Source organism: Salvelinus namaycush, chromosome 15, assembly GCF_016432855.1.
Source record: "Salvelinus namaycush isolate Seneca chromosome 15, SaNama_1.0, whole genome shotgun sequence".
Lineage (NCBI taxonomy): Eukaryota > Metazoa > Chordata > Actinopteri > Salmoniformes > Salmonidae > Salvelinus > Salvelinus namaycush.
The window spans coordinates 12,310,114-12,326,007 of NC_052321.1; the positions used below are offsets into that span (position 1 = coordinate 12,310,114).

At 46.0% G+C, this 15,894-nt stretch overlaps 1 protein-coding gene across 1 annotated transcript in view; it reads left to right on the forward strand.

Moving 5' to 3' along the window:
• Positions 1-7,373: 7,373 nt before the first annotated feature.
• LOC120059766 (usherin-like) overlaps positions 7,374-15,894 on the forward strand; it is a 221,759-nt gene continuing 213,238 nt past the window's right edge. Inside the window, exon 1 of the mRNA XM_039008819.1 lies at positions 7,374-7,784. Within this exon, the coding sequence (XP_038864747.1) occupies positions 7,374-7,784 (411 nt within the window). The remainder of the gene's footprint in view (positions 7,785-15,894) is intronic.

A 15,894-nucleotide genomic window follows, 5' to 3' on the forward strand; every position in this document is an offset into this window, starting at 1 on the left:
GCAGTGTCATAAACATTTTTGGGCTTATCGCCAAATATTGTACATCTCCCACTGTTGTGCTAGAGGCCTGGGCAACTCCAGTCCTCGGGGGCCTGATTGGTGTCACACTTTTGCCCCAGCCCCAGCTGACACACCTGACTCCAATAATCGACTAATCATGATCTTCAGTTAAAAATGCAATTCCTTTAAATCAGGTGTGTTTGTTAGGGATGGGGGAGAAGTGTGACACCAATCAGGCCCCAGAAGACTGGAACTGCCCAGGCCTGTAACTAGACCATGCATGGGTTTATTGCCAAATATTCTCCCTCTGTTGTGCTAGGCCATGCAGTGAAACCAGATGGCGCTGTGTGTCCATAAACAACATGCAACACCACGCTGTATAAATCACTGCAGCAATATGCTTTCATTCACGACACCACCACCACCACCACACCATCTTATGTGCATAATCCTCGGAATGTGAAGCACAGATTAATTGAATGAGGATATTCATGAATAGGACTATAAACTGGAGCTTTTGTTATTTTTAAATTCAATTGCTGTGTTCTGCGTATAACCTCTCCAAGGAGTGATTCAATAGCTTATTGCATAGACAAACCTTGTTTCTGTGGTGGTGGTGGTGATGATGATGACGATGATGATCCAATTTTATTTGTCACACTCGCCGACTACAACAGGTGTCGGGTTAACCGTGAAATGCTTACTTGAGAGCCCTTTCCCAACAATGCCGAGTTAAAAAGTACGAAAAGATGAGCAAAAGAATATATATAGTTTTTATATATTTTTTTATTTCACCTTTATTTAACCAGGTAGGCAAGTTGAGAACAAGTTCTCATGTACAGTTGCGACCTGGCCAAGATAAAGCAAAGCAGTTCGACACATACAACAACACAGAGTTACACATGGAGTAAAACAAACATACAGTCAATAATACAGTAGAAAAATAAGTCTATATACAATGTGAGCAAATGAGGTGAGATAAGGGAGGTAAAGGCAAAAAAAAAGGCCATGGTGGCGAAGTAAATACAATATAGCAAGTAAAACACTGGAATGGTACATTTGCAGTGGAAGAATGTGCAAAGTAGAAATAGAAATAATGGGGTGCAAAGGAGCAAAATAAATAAATACAGTAGGGGAAGAAGTAGTTGTTTGGGCTAAATTATAGATGGGCTATGTACAGGTGCAGTAATCTGTGAGCTGCTCTGACAGCTGATGCTTAAAGCTAGTGAGGGAGATAAGTGTTTCCAGTTTCAGAGATTTTTGTAGTTCGTTCCAGTTATTGGCAGCAGAGAACTGGAAGGAGAGGCGGCCAAAAGAGGAATTGGCTTTGGGGGTGACCAGAGAGATATACCTGCTGGAACGCGTGCTACAGGTGGGTGCTGCTATGGTGACCAGCAAGCTGAGATAAGGGGGGACTTTACCTAGCAGGGTCTTGTAGATGACCTGGAGCCGGTGGGTCTGGCGACGAGTATGAAGCGAGGGCCAGCCAACGAGAGCGTACAGGTCGCAGTGGTGGGTAGTATATAGGGCTTTGGTGACAAAACGGATGGCACTGTGATAGACTGCATCCAATTTATTGAGTAGGGTATTGGAGGCTATTTTGTAAATGACATCGCCGAAGTCGAGGATCGGTAGGATGGTCAGTTTTACAAGGGTATGTTTGGCAGCATGAGTGAAGGATGCTTTGTTGCGAAATAGGAAGACAATTCTAGATTTAACTTTGGATTGGAGATGTTTGATGTGAGTCTGGAAGGAGAGTTTACAGTCTAACCAGACACCTAGGTATTTGTAGTTGTCCACATATTCTAAGTCAGAACCGTCCAGAGTAGTGATGCTGGACGGGCGGGCAGGTGCAGGCAGCGATCGGTTGAAGAGCATGCATTTAGTTTTACTTGTATTTAAGAGCAGTTGGAGGCCACGGAAGGAGAGTTGTATGGCATTGAAGCTCGTCTGGAGGGTTGTTAACACAGTGTCCAAAGAAGGGCCAGAATTATACAGAATGGTGTCGTCTGCGTAGAGGTGGATCAGAGACTCACCAGCAGCAAGAGCGACATCATTGATGTATACAGAGAAGAGAGTCGGCCCAAGAATTGAACCCTGTGGCACCCCCATAGAGACTGCCAGAGGCTCGGACAACAGGCCCTCCGATTTGACACACTGAACTCTATCAGAGAAGTAGTTGGTGGTCCAGGCGAGGCAATCATTTGAGAAACCAAGGCTATCGAGTCTGCCGATGAGGATGTGGTGATTGACAGAGTCGAAAGCCTTGGCCAGGTCAATGAATACGGCTACACAGTATTGTTTCTTATCGATGGCTGTTATGATATCGTTTAAGACCTTGAGCCCGGCTGAGGTGCACCCATGACCAGCTCTGAAACCAGGTTGCATAGCGGAGAAGGTGCGGTGGGATTCGAAATGGTCGGTAATCTGTTTGTTGACTTGGCTTTCGAAGACCTTAGAAAGGCAGGGTAGGATAGATATAGGTCTGTAGCAGTTTGGGTCAAGAGTGTCCCCCCTTTGAAGAGGGGGATGACCGCAGCTGCTTTCCAATCTTTGGGAATCTCAGATGACACGAAAGAGAGGTTGAACAGGCTAGTAATAGGGGTTGCAACAATTTCGGCAGATCATTTTAGATAGAAAGGGTCCAGATATATACAGTACCAGTCAAAAGTTTGGACACACCTACTCATTCAAGGGTTTTTCTTTATTTTTACTATTTGGCGCAGCGGTCTAAGGCACTGCATCTCTGTGTTAGAGGCATCACTACAGACACCCTGGTTCGAATCCAGGCTCTATCACAACCGGCCGTGATTGGGAGTCCCATAGGGCGGCGCACAATTGGCCCAGCGCCGTCCGGGTTTGGCCGGTGTAGGCCGTCATTGTAAATAAGGATTTGTTATTAACTGACTTGCCTAGTTAAATAAAGGTTAAATAATTGTTTATTTTTTTTACTATGAAATAACACATATGGAATCATGTAGTAACCAAAAAAGTGTTTAACAAATCAAAATATATTTTCTATTTTAGATTCTTCAAAGTAGCCACCCTTTGCCTAGATGACAGCTTGGCACACTCTTGGCATTCTCTCAACCAGCTTCACCTAGAATGCTTTTCCAACAGTCTTGGAGTTCCCACATATGCTGAGCACTTGTAGGCTGCTTTTCCTTCACTCTGCGGTCCAACTCATCCCAAATCATCTCAATTGGGTTGAGGTCAGGTGATTCTGGAGGCCAAGTCATCTGATACAGCACTCCATCACTCTCCTTCTTGGTCAAATAGCCCTTAGCCTGGAGGTGTGTTGGGGCATTGTCCTGTTGATAAACAAATGATAGTCCCACTAAGCGCAAACCAGATGGGATGGCATATCACTGTAGAATGCTGTGGTAGCCATGCTGGTTAAGTGTGCCTTGAATTCTAAATAAATCACCGACAGTGTCACCAGCAAAGCCCCCCACACCATCACACCTCCTCCTCCATGCATGCTTCACAGTGGGAACCACACATGCAGAGATCATCCGTTCACCTACTCTTTGTTTCACAAAGACACGGTGGTTGGAACCAAAAATCTCCAATTTAGACTCCTCACACCAAAGGACAGATATCCACCGGTCTAATGTCCATTGCTCGTGTTTCTTGGCCCAAACAAGTCTCTTCTTCTTATTGGTGTCCTTTAGTAGTGGTTTCTTAGCAGCAATTCGACCACGACGACCTGATTCACACAGTCTCCTCAGAACAGTGGATGTTGAGATGTGTTTGTTACTTGATCTATGTGAAGCATTTATTTGGACTGCAATTTCTGAGGCTGGTAACTCTAATGAACTTATCCTCTGCAGCAGAGGGACTCTGGGTCTTCCTTTCCTGTGGCGGTCCTCATGAGAGCCAGTTTCATCATAGCGCTTGATGGTTTTTGAGACTGCACTTTTTCCGTATTGAACAGTCTATTACTTGGGTGACTGGAGTCTATACACAATTGTTAGGGTCTTCTTCTGACACAGTCTGGTATATACAGTGGAGAGAACAAGTACTTGATACACTGCCAATTTTGCAAGTTTTCCTACTTACAAAGCATGTAGAGGTCTGTAATTTTTATCATAGGTACACTTCAACTGTGAGAGACGGAATCTAAAACAAAAATCCAGAAAATCACATTGTATGATTTTTAAGTAATTAATTTGCATTTTATTGCATGACATAAGTATTTGATACATCAGCAAAGCAGAACTTAATATTTGGTACAGAAACATTTGTTTGCAATTACAGAGATCATACGTTTCCTGTAGTTCTTGACCAGGTTTGCACACACTGCAGCAGGGATTTTGGCCCACTCCTCCATACAGACCTTCTCCAGATCCTTCAGGTTTCGGGGCTGTCGCTGGGCAATACGGACTTTCAGTGCCCATGCCAAATCTTTTCAGCCTCCTGAGGGGGGAAGAGGTGTTGTTGTGCTCTCTTCACGACTGTATTGGTGTGTTGGACCATAACAGGTCCTTTGTGATGTGGACACTGAGGAACTTGAAGCTCTCGACCCGCTCCACTACAGCCACATCGATGTGAATGGGGGTGTGCTCGGCCTTCCGTTTCCTGTAGTCCACGATGAGTTCCTTTGTCTTGCTGACATTGAGGGACCGGTTGTTGTCCTGGCACCACACTGCCAGATCTCTGACCTCCCTGTAGGGTGTCTCATCGTCCTGAGGGGCCCCCGTGTTGAGCATACGCGTGGCGGATGTGTTGTTGCCTACCCTCTCCACCTGGGGGCTGCCCGTCAAGGAATTCCAGGATCCAATTGCAGAGGCAGGTGTTTAATCCCAGGGTCCTTAGTTTAGTGATGAGCTTGGAGGGCACTATGGTGTTAAACACTGAGCTGTAGTCAATGAACAGCATTCTCACGTAGGTATTCCTTTTGTCCAGGTGGGAAAGGCCAGTGTGGAATGCAATAGAGATTGTGTCATCTGTGGCTGTGTTGGGGCGGTATGCGATTTGGATTGGGCCCATGGTGTCTGGGATGATGGTGTTGTTGTGAGCCATGACCAGCCTTTCAAAGCATTTCATGGCTACAGATGTGAGTGCTACGGGTCGATAGTCATTAGGACAGGTTACCTTGGCGTTCTTCATTCACGCGTTCTTGGGCACAGGGAATATGATGGTCTGCTTGAAACAAAGTTATTACAAACTCGGGTCAGGGAGAGGTTGAAAATGTCGGCGAAGACACTTGCCAGCTGGTCAGCGCATGCTCTGAGTACGTGTCCTTGTAATCCATCTGGCCCTGCGACCTTGTGAATGTTAACATGTTTAAAGGTCTTACTCACATCAGCTACGGAGAGCGTGACCACACAGTCGTCCGGAACAGCTGGTGCATGCATGGTTCAGTGTTACTTGCCTCGAAGCGAGCATAGAAGGTATTTAGCGCGTCTGGTAGGCTTGCGTCACTGGACAGCTCGCAGGTGGGTTTCCCTTTGTAATCTGGGATAGTTTGCTAGCCCTGCCACCTCCAATGAGCGTCAGAGCCGGTGTAGTAGGATTCGATCTTGGTCCTGTATTGCCACATTGCCTCTTTGATGGTTCGTCTGAGGGCATAGCGGGATTTCTTATAAGCGTACGGATTAGTGTCCCACTCCTTGAAAACGGCCGCTCTAGCCTTTCGCTCAGTGTAGATGTTGCCTGTAGTCCATGGCTTCTGGTTGGGATATGTACGTACGGTCCCTGTGGGGAAGACGTCGTCGATGCACTTATTAATGACACCGGTAATCGATGCAGTAAATTCCACAATGCCATAGGATGAAACCTGGAACATATTCCAGCCTGTGCTAGCGAAACAGTCAAGTAGCTTAGCATCCACTTTATCGGACCACTTCCGTATTGAGCACGTGACTGGTACTTCCTGATTGAATTTTTGCTTGTAAACAGGAATTAGGAGGATAGAGTTATGGTCAGATTTTTTTCAAGTGGGGGGCGAGGGAGAGCTTTTTATGTGTCTCAGTGTGTTGAGTAAAGGTGATATACAGTTTTTTCTCCTATAGTTGCACAGGTGACATGCTGGTAGAAATTAGGTTAAACAGATGATGATGATGATGATGAGTATTTATGAATTATGTTACTGATTAGACCTAAACCTTTTTGATCCAACTGAACATACTGTAGTCTACCACCTCTGTACCAGATACTTTTAATGCAATCTTGCAACCATAACCATCGTCAGCTGTAGGCCTACTACATCCCTCTCTAGTCAGCATTTACTCCCTCCAAAAGTTAACATAGGACAAATGAGCTGCCACATGTCAGCCAACAAAGCATTTATTCACTATTGGTCCGCCAGCGAGGAAGGGGCAGAGAGGACCCTCCCCCAGCCAGATGTGCGCAAGCATCTATCTCCAGTCGCACCTCTGGCTTCAGATGAGCACTGAGCCTCCTGCAGGCACACGGACAGCCAGAGGAATACCACAGCTGTGCCTCTGCGTCGGACTCTACAGCGCTGCAGACGCGCGTCCCCACTGTCTACGCTGAGCCTGTGCAGCAGCGGCTGCATTCACTCTGCTACTGTCCTGCTTGTTGTGTTTCGTCGCTCCCAGAAAGAGAAACCCGTCTGTACCCCACTCATACAGGCGGACCTGTTCACATTTTCACTGTGGATTTTAAATCGTTACAGGAGACCGTGGATTGGAACTATTTATTGCGCGTATTGGATACATTTTAGCGGAGTTACTGTTAGGTTATTGTTTTTCATGGTTGGAGACAGTATGTTATATTGATATCCAATCTGCGTGATATTGGTTCATGATTGAGAAGCACGCGGAGGGGCGTGGAATTCATTGACATCGATTTGGTCTCCTTGTGTAAAACAACCGAGATTTTCTCCCCACTCCTTCCTTCCCTCACCTTCAGCATGACTTCTCTGTCTGGGACCAAAGAGAGGTCTGTGACCAGCAGGAGCAGAAAATACGGGGTTAGTAGCCTAGTCTATTTTTCTACTTTATGTGGATTGGATGATTATATCAGTAACACTAGCAACAACAGTGAAAAGTGTAGCAGAGCTCTCATTTATTGCATCAGAGTAGTAAGGGTATGCCGTAATGTTTGCTACAGGTTTGAATGCCGTTGGCAATTAATTAGGCTACTGCGGCGAAGCGGGTAGGCTAGCTAGGGAACGCAACAGTAAACAGATAGATCATACTCACCTTTTTTAGTTTTTTGTAGGCTAATGCTTTTAGAAATTTTTGTTCAAACTGTTTCTTTCCTACGTGGGTTTTTGCATCTCTGCCATTTAGCCAATAAAGTCTTATACCATGGACCGAGTTGTGCTTCTAGTGAGTTATTGTTTGTCTCCTCAATTTAAATCAAATCAAATCAAATTTGACCTTAAAGGTAGGATTGTCTTTATGGTGCTCCCACAGATTACCGACACCTCTCCGACAACATCAGCCTCCTTCTCCCCGGAGACATGGTACAGAAAGGCCTACGAGGAGTCCCGGACCGGCAGCAGACCTGCTCCAGAGGGAGTCGGCTCCATGCCTAGCTCCACAGGCACCCCCTCCCCAGGATCTGGCACCTCTTCCCCGGGCTCTTTCTCTGGTTCCCCCGGGACCATATCCCCAGGGATCGGGACCTGTTCTCCCGGGTCTCTGGGTGGATCGCCAGGTTTCGGTACAGGTTCGCCGGGCTCTGGCAGCGGGAGCTCCCCTGGTTCTGAGAGAGAGAGGGGGATATGGTGTGAGAACTGCAATGCCCGGCTGGCAGAGCTGAAGAGGCAGGCGCTGAAGCTGCTGATTCCCGGCCCCTACTCCAGCAAGGTAAGCCGAGTTAGATGCACTGCTGCCCGGCTATAGCAGCCTCTGAATCTGGTGACGGGCGACCCATAGGCAAAGACCATAAGACATCATGGTGTAAGACAGGGTTTCCAAAACTTGGGCCTTGCCCGAGGGGCCGAGTTTGGGAAACCTGGTGTACTATTCTTTTCTGTGTCCATGTGAAGGAGGCATGAAACGATAAGTGAGTTGGATAATGTTATAGTCCTAGATCTAACTGTAGGCATACTTTTCTGTTTGATTGAGGCTGTGTTGTGCCTGGGCTGAAGAGCCAGAGAGGCTGCCCATGGGGAAAAGCTCAGCTCAGAGGCAAACAGCCTTGTCCCTGTTGCTCGTTCAATAGCTGGCATTAGGCAAAAAAAAAAAACGATTATGATGATGTACATACAATTCAATCAGCTTTTTCTAAAGTTTAAATCCATCAGTACCATTTGCTTCATTACACATCGTTTTGGATAGGGATTAATAAAGACCTAGTGGATTATTGCCATTATAGTTTTTTTCTGTTTCCATTGATGGGTTATTTTCTGTTGATAGAACCCTTTGGCCGCCCACTTTTCTTCTTCTGAATGCAGATAAATGAACGCCAGGGCTTTTAATGTACTGTATGAGGTGCATACATAATATTTTTACTGTGCAGGGGTGTGTGTGTGTGTGTGTGTGTGTGTGTGTGTGTGTGTCTGCGCGCGTGCGTAAAGAAGGTTCTCTCGCTGTAAAGCGCAATGGGCCTTTACACTTGATTGTGTGTTGTTGTTTTTTTTCTTTTGTTTTTGTTGTTGAGCATATTGGGGATTTCAAGCGGTTTTGCCAAGTTCTGTGCGTTGCCAAGAGTCTAGGCCCTAAAGACTGATGAATGCAGCCCCTTGGGGAGGGAGTTATTGGGGAACAAATAACAGCATTCTGCCCGGCACAGCACACATACTGTAAACCTATAGTGAACAGAGGATATGCGTCATGACCCTGACTGCTGTGAAAAGCCCGCAGGGGGAGGGGAAGTAGTGGTGGGATGATCCCAATTAAAACCATAAAAATTAGATCAGGTTCAACTCCCATGGTGCGTAATTGTCCCATTCATAAATAGGTCTATTATAAGTGGATGCAGAGCACTCATAAACTCAACTTTTCTCTGGTCCATCTCCCCATTCCAGTCTAGCCTAACCTTCACGGTCTGAACATAAAAGTTATAATGTTTTTACCCTGATATTTGAGAACGAGCATGGTTGTTGAATTATTATTATTTTATTAACGAGGCAAGTCAGTTAAGAACAAATTCTTATTTTACATTGATGTCTTTTTATTTTATTTATTTATTTCACCTTTATTTAACCAGGTAGGCAAGTTGAGAACAAGTTCTCATTTACAATTGCGACCTGGCCAAGATAAAGCAAAGCAGTTCGACACATACAACAACACAGAGTTACACATGGAGTAAAACAAACATACAGTCAATAATACAGTAGAAAAATAAGTCTATATACAATGTGAGCAAATGAGGTGAGATAAGGGAGGTAAAGGCAAAAAAAAAGGCCATGGTGGCGAAGTAAATACAATATAGCAAGTAAAACACTGGAATGGTAGATCTGCAGTGGAAGAATGTGCAAAGTAGAAATAGAAATAATGGGGTGCAAAGGAGCAAAATAAATAAATACAGTAGGGGAAGAGGTAGTTGTTTGGGCTAAATTATAGATGGGCTATGTACAGGTGCAGTAATATGTGAGCTGCTCTGACAGCTGGTGCTTAAAGCTCGTGAGGGAGATAAGTGTTTCCAGTTTCAGAGATTTTTGTAGTTCATTCCAGTCATTGGCAGCAGAGATCTGGAAGGAGAGGAAGAATTGGTTTTGGGGGTGACCAGAGAGATATACTTGCTGGAGCGCGTGCTACAGGTGGGTGCTGCTATGGTGACCAGCGAGCTGAGATAAGGGGGGACTTTACCTAGCATGGTCTTGTAGATGACCTGGAGCCAGTGGGTTTGGCGACGAGTATGAAGCGAAGGCCAGCCAACGAGAGCGTACAGGTCGCAGTGGTGGGTAGTATATGGGGCTTTGGTGACAAAATGGATGGCACTGTGATAGACTGCATCCAATTTATTGAGTAGGGTATTGGAGGCTATTTTGTAAATGACATCGCCGAAGTCGAGGATTGGTAGGATGGTCAGTTTTACAAGGGTATGTTTGGCAGCATGAGTGAAGGATGCTTTGTTGCGAAATAGGAAGACAATTCTAGTTATAACTTTGGATTGGAGATGTTTGATGTGAGTCTGGAAGGAGAGTTTACAGTCTAACCAGACACCTAGGTATTTGTAGTTGTCCACATATTCTAAGTCAGAACCATCCAGAGTAGTGATGTTGGACGGGCGGGCAGGTGCAGGCAGCGATCGGTTGAAGAGCATGCATTTAGTTTTACTTGTATTTAAGAGCAATTGGAGGCCACGGAAGGAGAGTTGTAATGGCATTGAAGCTCGTCTGGAGGGTTGTTAACACAGTGTCCAAAGAAGGGCCAGAATTATACAGAATGGTGTCGTCTGCGTAGAGGTGGATCAGAGACTCACCAGCAGCAAGAGCGACATCATTGATGTATACAGAGAAGAGAGTCGGTCCAAGAATTGAACCCTGTGGCACCCCCATAGAGACTGCCAGAGGCCCGGACAACAGGCCCTCCGATTTGACACACTGAACTCTATCAGAGAAGTAGTTGGTAAACCAGGCGAGGCAATCATTTGAGAAACCAAGGCTATCGAGTCTGCCGATGAGGATGTGGTGATTGACAGAGTCGAAAGCCTTGGCCAGGTCAATGAATACGGCTGCACAGTATTGTTTCTTATCGATGGCGGTTAGGATTTCGTTTAGGACCGGGGAACAGTGGGTTATCTGCCTTCTTCAGGGGCAGAACCACAGATGTTTACCTTGTCAGCTCGGGGATTCGATCCAGCCAAATTTCGGTTACTGGCCCAACGCTCTAACCACTAGGCTACCTGCTGCCTCATAGTCTGCCATTCCAGGGTGGTTGTATCTACAGTTATCTCTACCTGTCTGATGGCAAGAGATCCAGGCTGGCTGTATCTACAGAAGGCCCTACCTGTCTGATGGCAAGAGATCCAGGCTGGTTGTATTTACAGAAGGCCCTACCTGTCTGATGGCAAGAGATCCAGGCTGGTTGTATCTACAGAAGGCCCTACTTGTCTAATGTCAAGAGATCCAGGCTGGCTGTATTTACAGAAGGCCCTACCTGTCTGATGGCAATAGAGGAGGTCACTCTGAGAGGTGCTTGTTTACCGTAGTCACTGCGGTCAGTGCACAGATGATGAGTTAGTGGTAGGCCAATAGAGCAGTCCCCAGCGTGGAAACAAGTGGTGCTGTGTAGCACCAGACAGCTGGAGCCTATGGAGATCAGGAGCTCACCGATCAGGAAAGACAACCAAGGGTTAACAGATTTCTATTACAATCATAGTGGAACTGGGAGAAACCATCATGTTTGGGACAATTTCATCACCTATACAAAACCCCACTATCCAACATCTGAATCTGAACTAGGACAATTCATTGTTTTATTGAGTTATTTAGTAGAAATGGTACAGGATGTTGGTATGGTCCCCTGGAAGCTGCATGGTCTTAAAGAGGGTGGGAGAATATCAGTGTTTAGTCCTGTGTGCGTGTTTGTGTATGGGTTCAGATAAAGTTGCCCTCTTTCTCAGCCTCCATTACATAGTGGTAATTGGCAAGCGTGTCAGTATATAGTATTATAGGGTGAACGTTTGGCACTCTCTCAGTGAATTACACTTAGCAGGTAAAGGCTTTCACATAGAATGAGAATAGAACTGACATTACAAACTTTTCCATTCAGAGCAATGTTGGAGGGCAGCCAGGAAGTAGGGGTGCTGAGGGTGCTGCCCCTGAAAAATCAGAATATATATATTTTTTTAATATTATTTTTTACTTTCTTTTTATTATCAATATGGCTGCTCTTCCAATGATAATTATGATGGTGATGATAAGCATCAACCGTTTTAAATGGCCCACCCGATATGCAAAGCCACGTGATGTAGTTTGGGGGTGGGGGTGCTGCCAGCGCTGGCGCTGCAGATGGATCTATCGGTCCGCTAATACAGGACTATTAAAGGCACTAGGCAGTCATATTGATGATTTGTGTAAAGGGACGTTGGGAGACTTTATTTGCTTGTTGAGCTCTCTGGCTCGGAAACGTTCTGTTCTTATCAGGAACAAGATGCATAACTAGAATGGTTTGATGTGATTCATTCTCATCATTGGGACAAAGTGTTCTGTTATTATTGATTGGGCCTTGCGATAGACTACCATCCTCTCCAGGGGGTGTACTTGTACATACATCTGCCTCACGCAACAGAAACAGAGGATAGGCTGCTGCCCTATGAACTGTTCTTGCTCAGACAAGGCTATTAGGGATGGGGAGAGAGAGAGGTTGACCTGAGGGTTGTTGTTTGGGCAAATCTGTGTTGTTCTGACAAGAACAGGGCTGGTAGATGCTAAGTCTCTCGGAGAGGACAGGGACATGGGTTCAGTCCCAAATTGCACCCTATTCCCTATATAGTGCACTACTTCTCAACAGAGCCCTATGGAACCGGGCAAAAGTAGTGCACTATAAAGGGAAAAGGGTACCATTTGGGATGCATGCATGAAACGTCCATCACCTCTGTAATCTTCTGCTTCCTGTTCCCTCCTCTGACAGAACCAGCAGACATTAGTGTTCTTATGCTAATCATGACCTTCATAGAGCCACTGTGGGGAGACCTGGTTCTCAGTCTCTGCTGTGGCTTCCAGGAAGCGTGCTGAGCGTACAAACACAAACACACAGGGGGGGGGGGGCACAGAAATGACACTGCACAGTTGAAGAGTGCAGCAGCGGGGTCGATGTTAGAAAATGTCACTTGCCGAAATCTGTCACTGCCGTGTGTGTCCGCAAGGCTCTGGGTTGGAGGGCGATGGATGGAGAGAAAAGAAAGAGAAGAAAAAAGGAAAGAAAGGGATTAAGTGTAGCCTAATTGCATGACTACAGGTACAGCAGAGCAGAGAGGGGTCTCCGTTTCTGACGGATTTCATGGATTGATGGTAGAAGCTTTTTCCTCCCCCATTCTCCCCTTCCATTCATAATGGAGGGATCTGAACTCAAAGTGGGTCTTTTCCTTTCTTTTTGAAGTGGATGAGTTAGTTCGCTGTGCTGTGCTTCAGGTTTCAGACGTTGTGTTAGCTTACACCTTTTATGACCAACCAGCCAGCTGCAGGAGAGAGGAGGAGGACGGCTATCAAAGAAAAACGGGGATAGAGATTGTATGGGAGGAAGGAGAGAAATGTAAGACTAGAGGGCGGTAAGAAGGGAAGGAATGGACCGTAGAGGTTATGTCAGTTAGGAAAACAGGAGGGAAGGAGGGTGGATGGAGGGAGACAATAAGGGAGGAGAGGGGTCTGAGAATAGAAGGAGATGTCAGTGACACTGCATGGGAGGATTTTTATAGACACACTTGTAGCTGGAGGCTCAGCGAAAAATCTGGTAACACAGTTGAAGTTATTTAAGACCTAGTTCCTGTGTGTACGTGTGTAACCCTCAACCACCCACGGCCAAATTGTAACTAGTGAGCGGTCTGTTCTTGGTTAGTCAGCTTCAGCTCAATAAAGTGGGTCAGAGAGTGTGGGTGTGCGCATGTGTGAGTATGAGCCATATGGGAAATGTACAAGTAGGTGTGTCCCTGGCTCAGATCCCAGTTTTTAGGGTGGTTTTACTTCTGTTACTGACTCCCGTGTAACACACAGTGCCACTGCCTGACCAGCCAGGTTGGTCAAGATCTACTGGGAAATTCCATGTCTTTCCAGGTAAGTGGCCACTAGGGGCAACGGTGAGCACACTACCAACAAGTAGGCTTGTGTTTTGCTAGGGCGTTGGGGATGGCGGATGGGCGTAAGCCACGAGCTCTGGCTCCGAGGGTTGCGTGTTCAATCCTAGTTCTAGGCACTCGTTATATATTTTTTAACCCTATCACAAACCTTAACCATTAACTTAACCATTTAGAATTAATGCCTAAACTTAAAGGAACATTCCACAGCTTGTCTCCACGACTCCAAGTTGTTAGTGGCCCTAGTTATCCAAATTGCCCGTAAGTGTTTAAAAAAAATTGAGCGAGTAAGCTATAAAATAGCCTTTTATCAAACCAGGAAGGAATTTGTTAGAATTATGAGATTACAACAGCTTCCATGATGCTTTGCGTCTGGAAGGCAGGTATGGGGAGAAGCGTCTAAGCTAGATGGGTGCTAGCTCTGAACCACCAGGCGGAACTTGAAAATCAATCTAGTACCGATACACAACGGCAATGTACTCAACAACACTATATTAAATAATGCCATTATAACAACATTAGCTAGCAGGGGCAAAACACTTTGTCTGTTGTCATCTGTCTGCATGGCCCCGCTGGTTTATTCTGTCTTCTCCAGGCTTCTATGCCCAGCCATTACTGTCTGGGCAGTTTCCACATAGTCAATAATCATGAGAGCCTCCCCCAGCTTTGTTGCTGCTAGTGTTTTTGTTTGTTTACTCATGGATTTTTGTTAATATAAGGGACTACTTTCACACGGGATGGGCTACTGAATATTACATTGCCAACTGGTTTGTGCCCTCAAAATTCTGTCTTCATGCACAGAAATATTTGCGAAAGGACTCCGTCCATAATTATGAGTCAGTCTACTAGGCGCCGACCGAGATGGCCGCCTCGCTTCGCGTTCCTAGGAAACTATGCAGTATTTTGTTGTTTTATGTGTTATTCCTTACATTGGTACCCCAGGTAATCTTAGGTTTCATTACATACAGTCGGGAGGAACTACTGAATATAAGAGCAACGTCAACTCACCATCGTTACAACCAGGAATATGACTCTCCCGAAGCGGATCTGGTGTTTTGCCTTCCACCCAATACAATGGATCTGATCCCAGCCGGTGACCCTAAACAACGACGCCGAAAAAGGGGCAAACGAGGCGGTCTCCTGGTCAGGCTTCGGAGACGGGCACATCGCGCTCCACTCCCTAGCATACTACTCGCCAATGTCCAGTCTCTTGACAATAAGGTTGATGAAATCCGAGCACGGGTAACATTCCAGAGAGACATCAGGGATTGTAACGTTCTCTGCTTCACGGAAACATGGCTCACTGGAGAGACGCTAACGGAGTCGGTGCAGCCAGCTGGTTTCTTCACGCATCGCGCCGACAGAAACAAACATCTTTCTGGTAAGAAGAGGGGCAGGGGTGTATGCCTTATGATCAACAAGACGTGGTGTGATCATAACAACATACAGGAACTCAAGTCATTCTGTTCACCAGATTTAGAATTCCTCACAATCAAATGTCGACCGCATTATCTACCAAGGGAATTCTCTTCGATTATAATCACAGCCGTATATATTCCCCCCCAAGCAGACACATCGATGGCCCTGAACGAACTTTATCTGACTCTTTGTAAACTGGAAACCACACACCCTGAGGCTGCATTCATCGTAGCTGGGGATTTTAACAAGGCTAATCTGAAAACAAAACTCCCTAAATTCTATCAGCATATCGATTGTGCTACCAGGGCTGGTAAACCCTTGGATCATTGCTATACTAACTTCCGCGACGCATATAAGGCCCTCCCCCGCCCTCCTTTCGGAAAAGCTGACCACGACTCCATTTTGTTGCTTCCAGCCTACAAACAGAAACTAAAACAGCAAGCTCCCGCGCTCAGGTCTGTTCAACGCTGGTCCGACCAATCTGATTCCACGCTTCAAGACTGCTTCGATCACGTGGATTGGGATATGTTCCGCATTGCATCCAACAACAACATTGACGAATATGCTGATTCGGTGAGCGAGTTCATTAGAAAGTGCATTGACGATGTCGTACCCACAGCAACGATTAATACATTCCCAAACCAGAAACCGTGGATTGATGGCAGCATTCGCGTGAAACTGAAAGCGCGAACCACTGCTTTTAACCAGGGCAAGGTGACCGGAAACATGACCGAATACAAACAGTGTAGCTATTCCCTCCGCAAGGCAATCAAACAAGCTAAGTCCCAGTATAGAGACAAAGTAGAGTCGCAATTC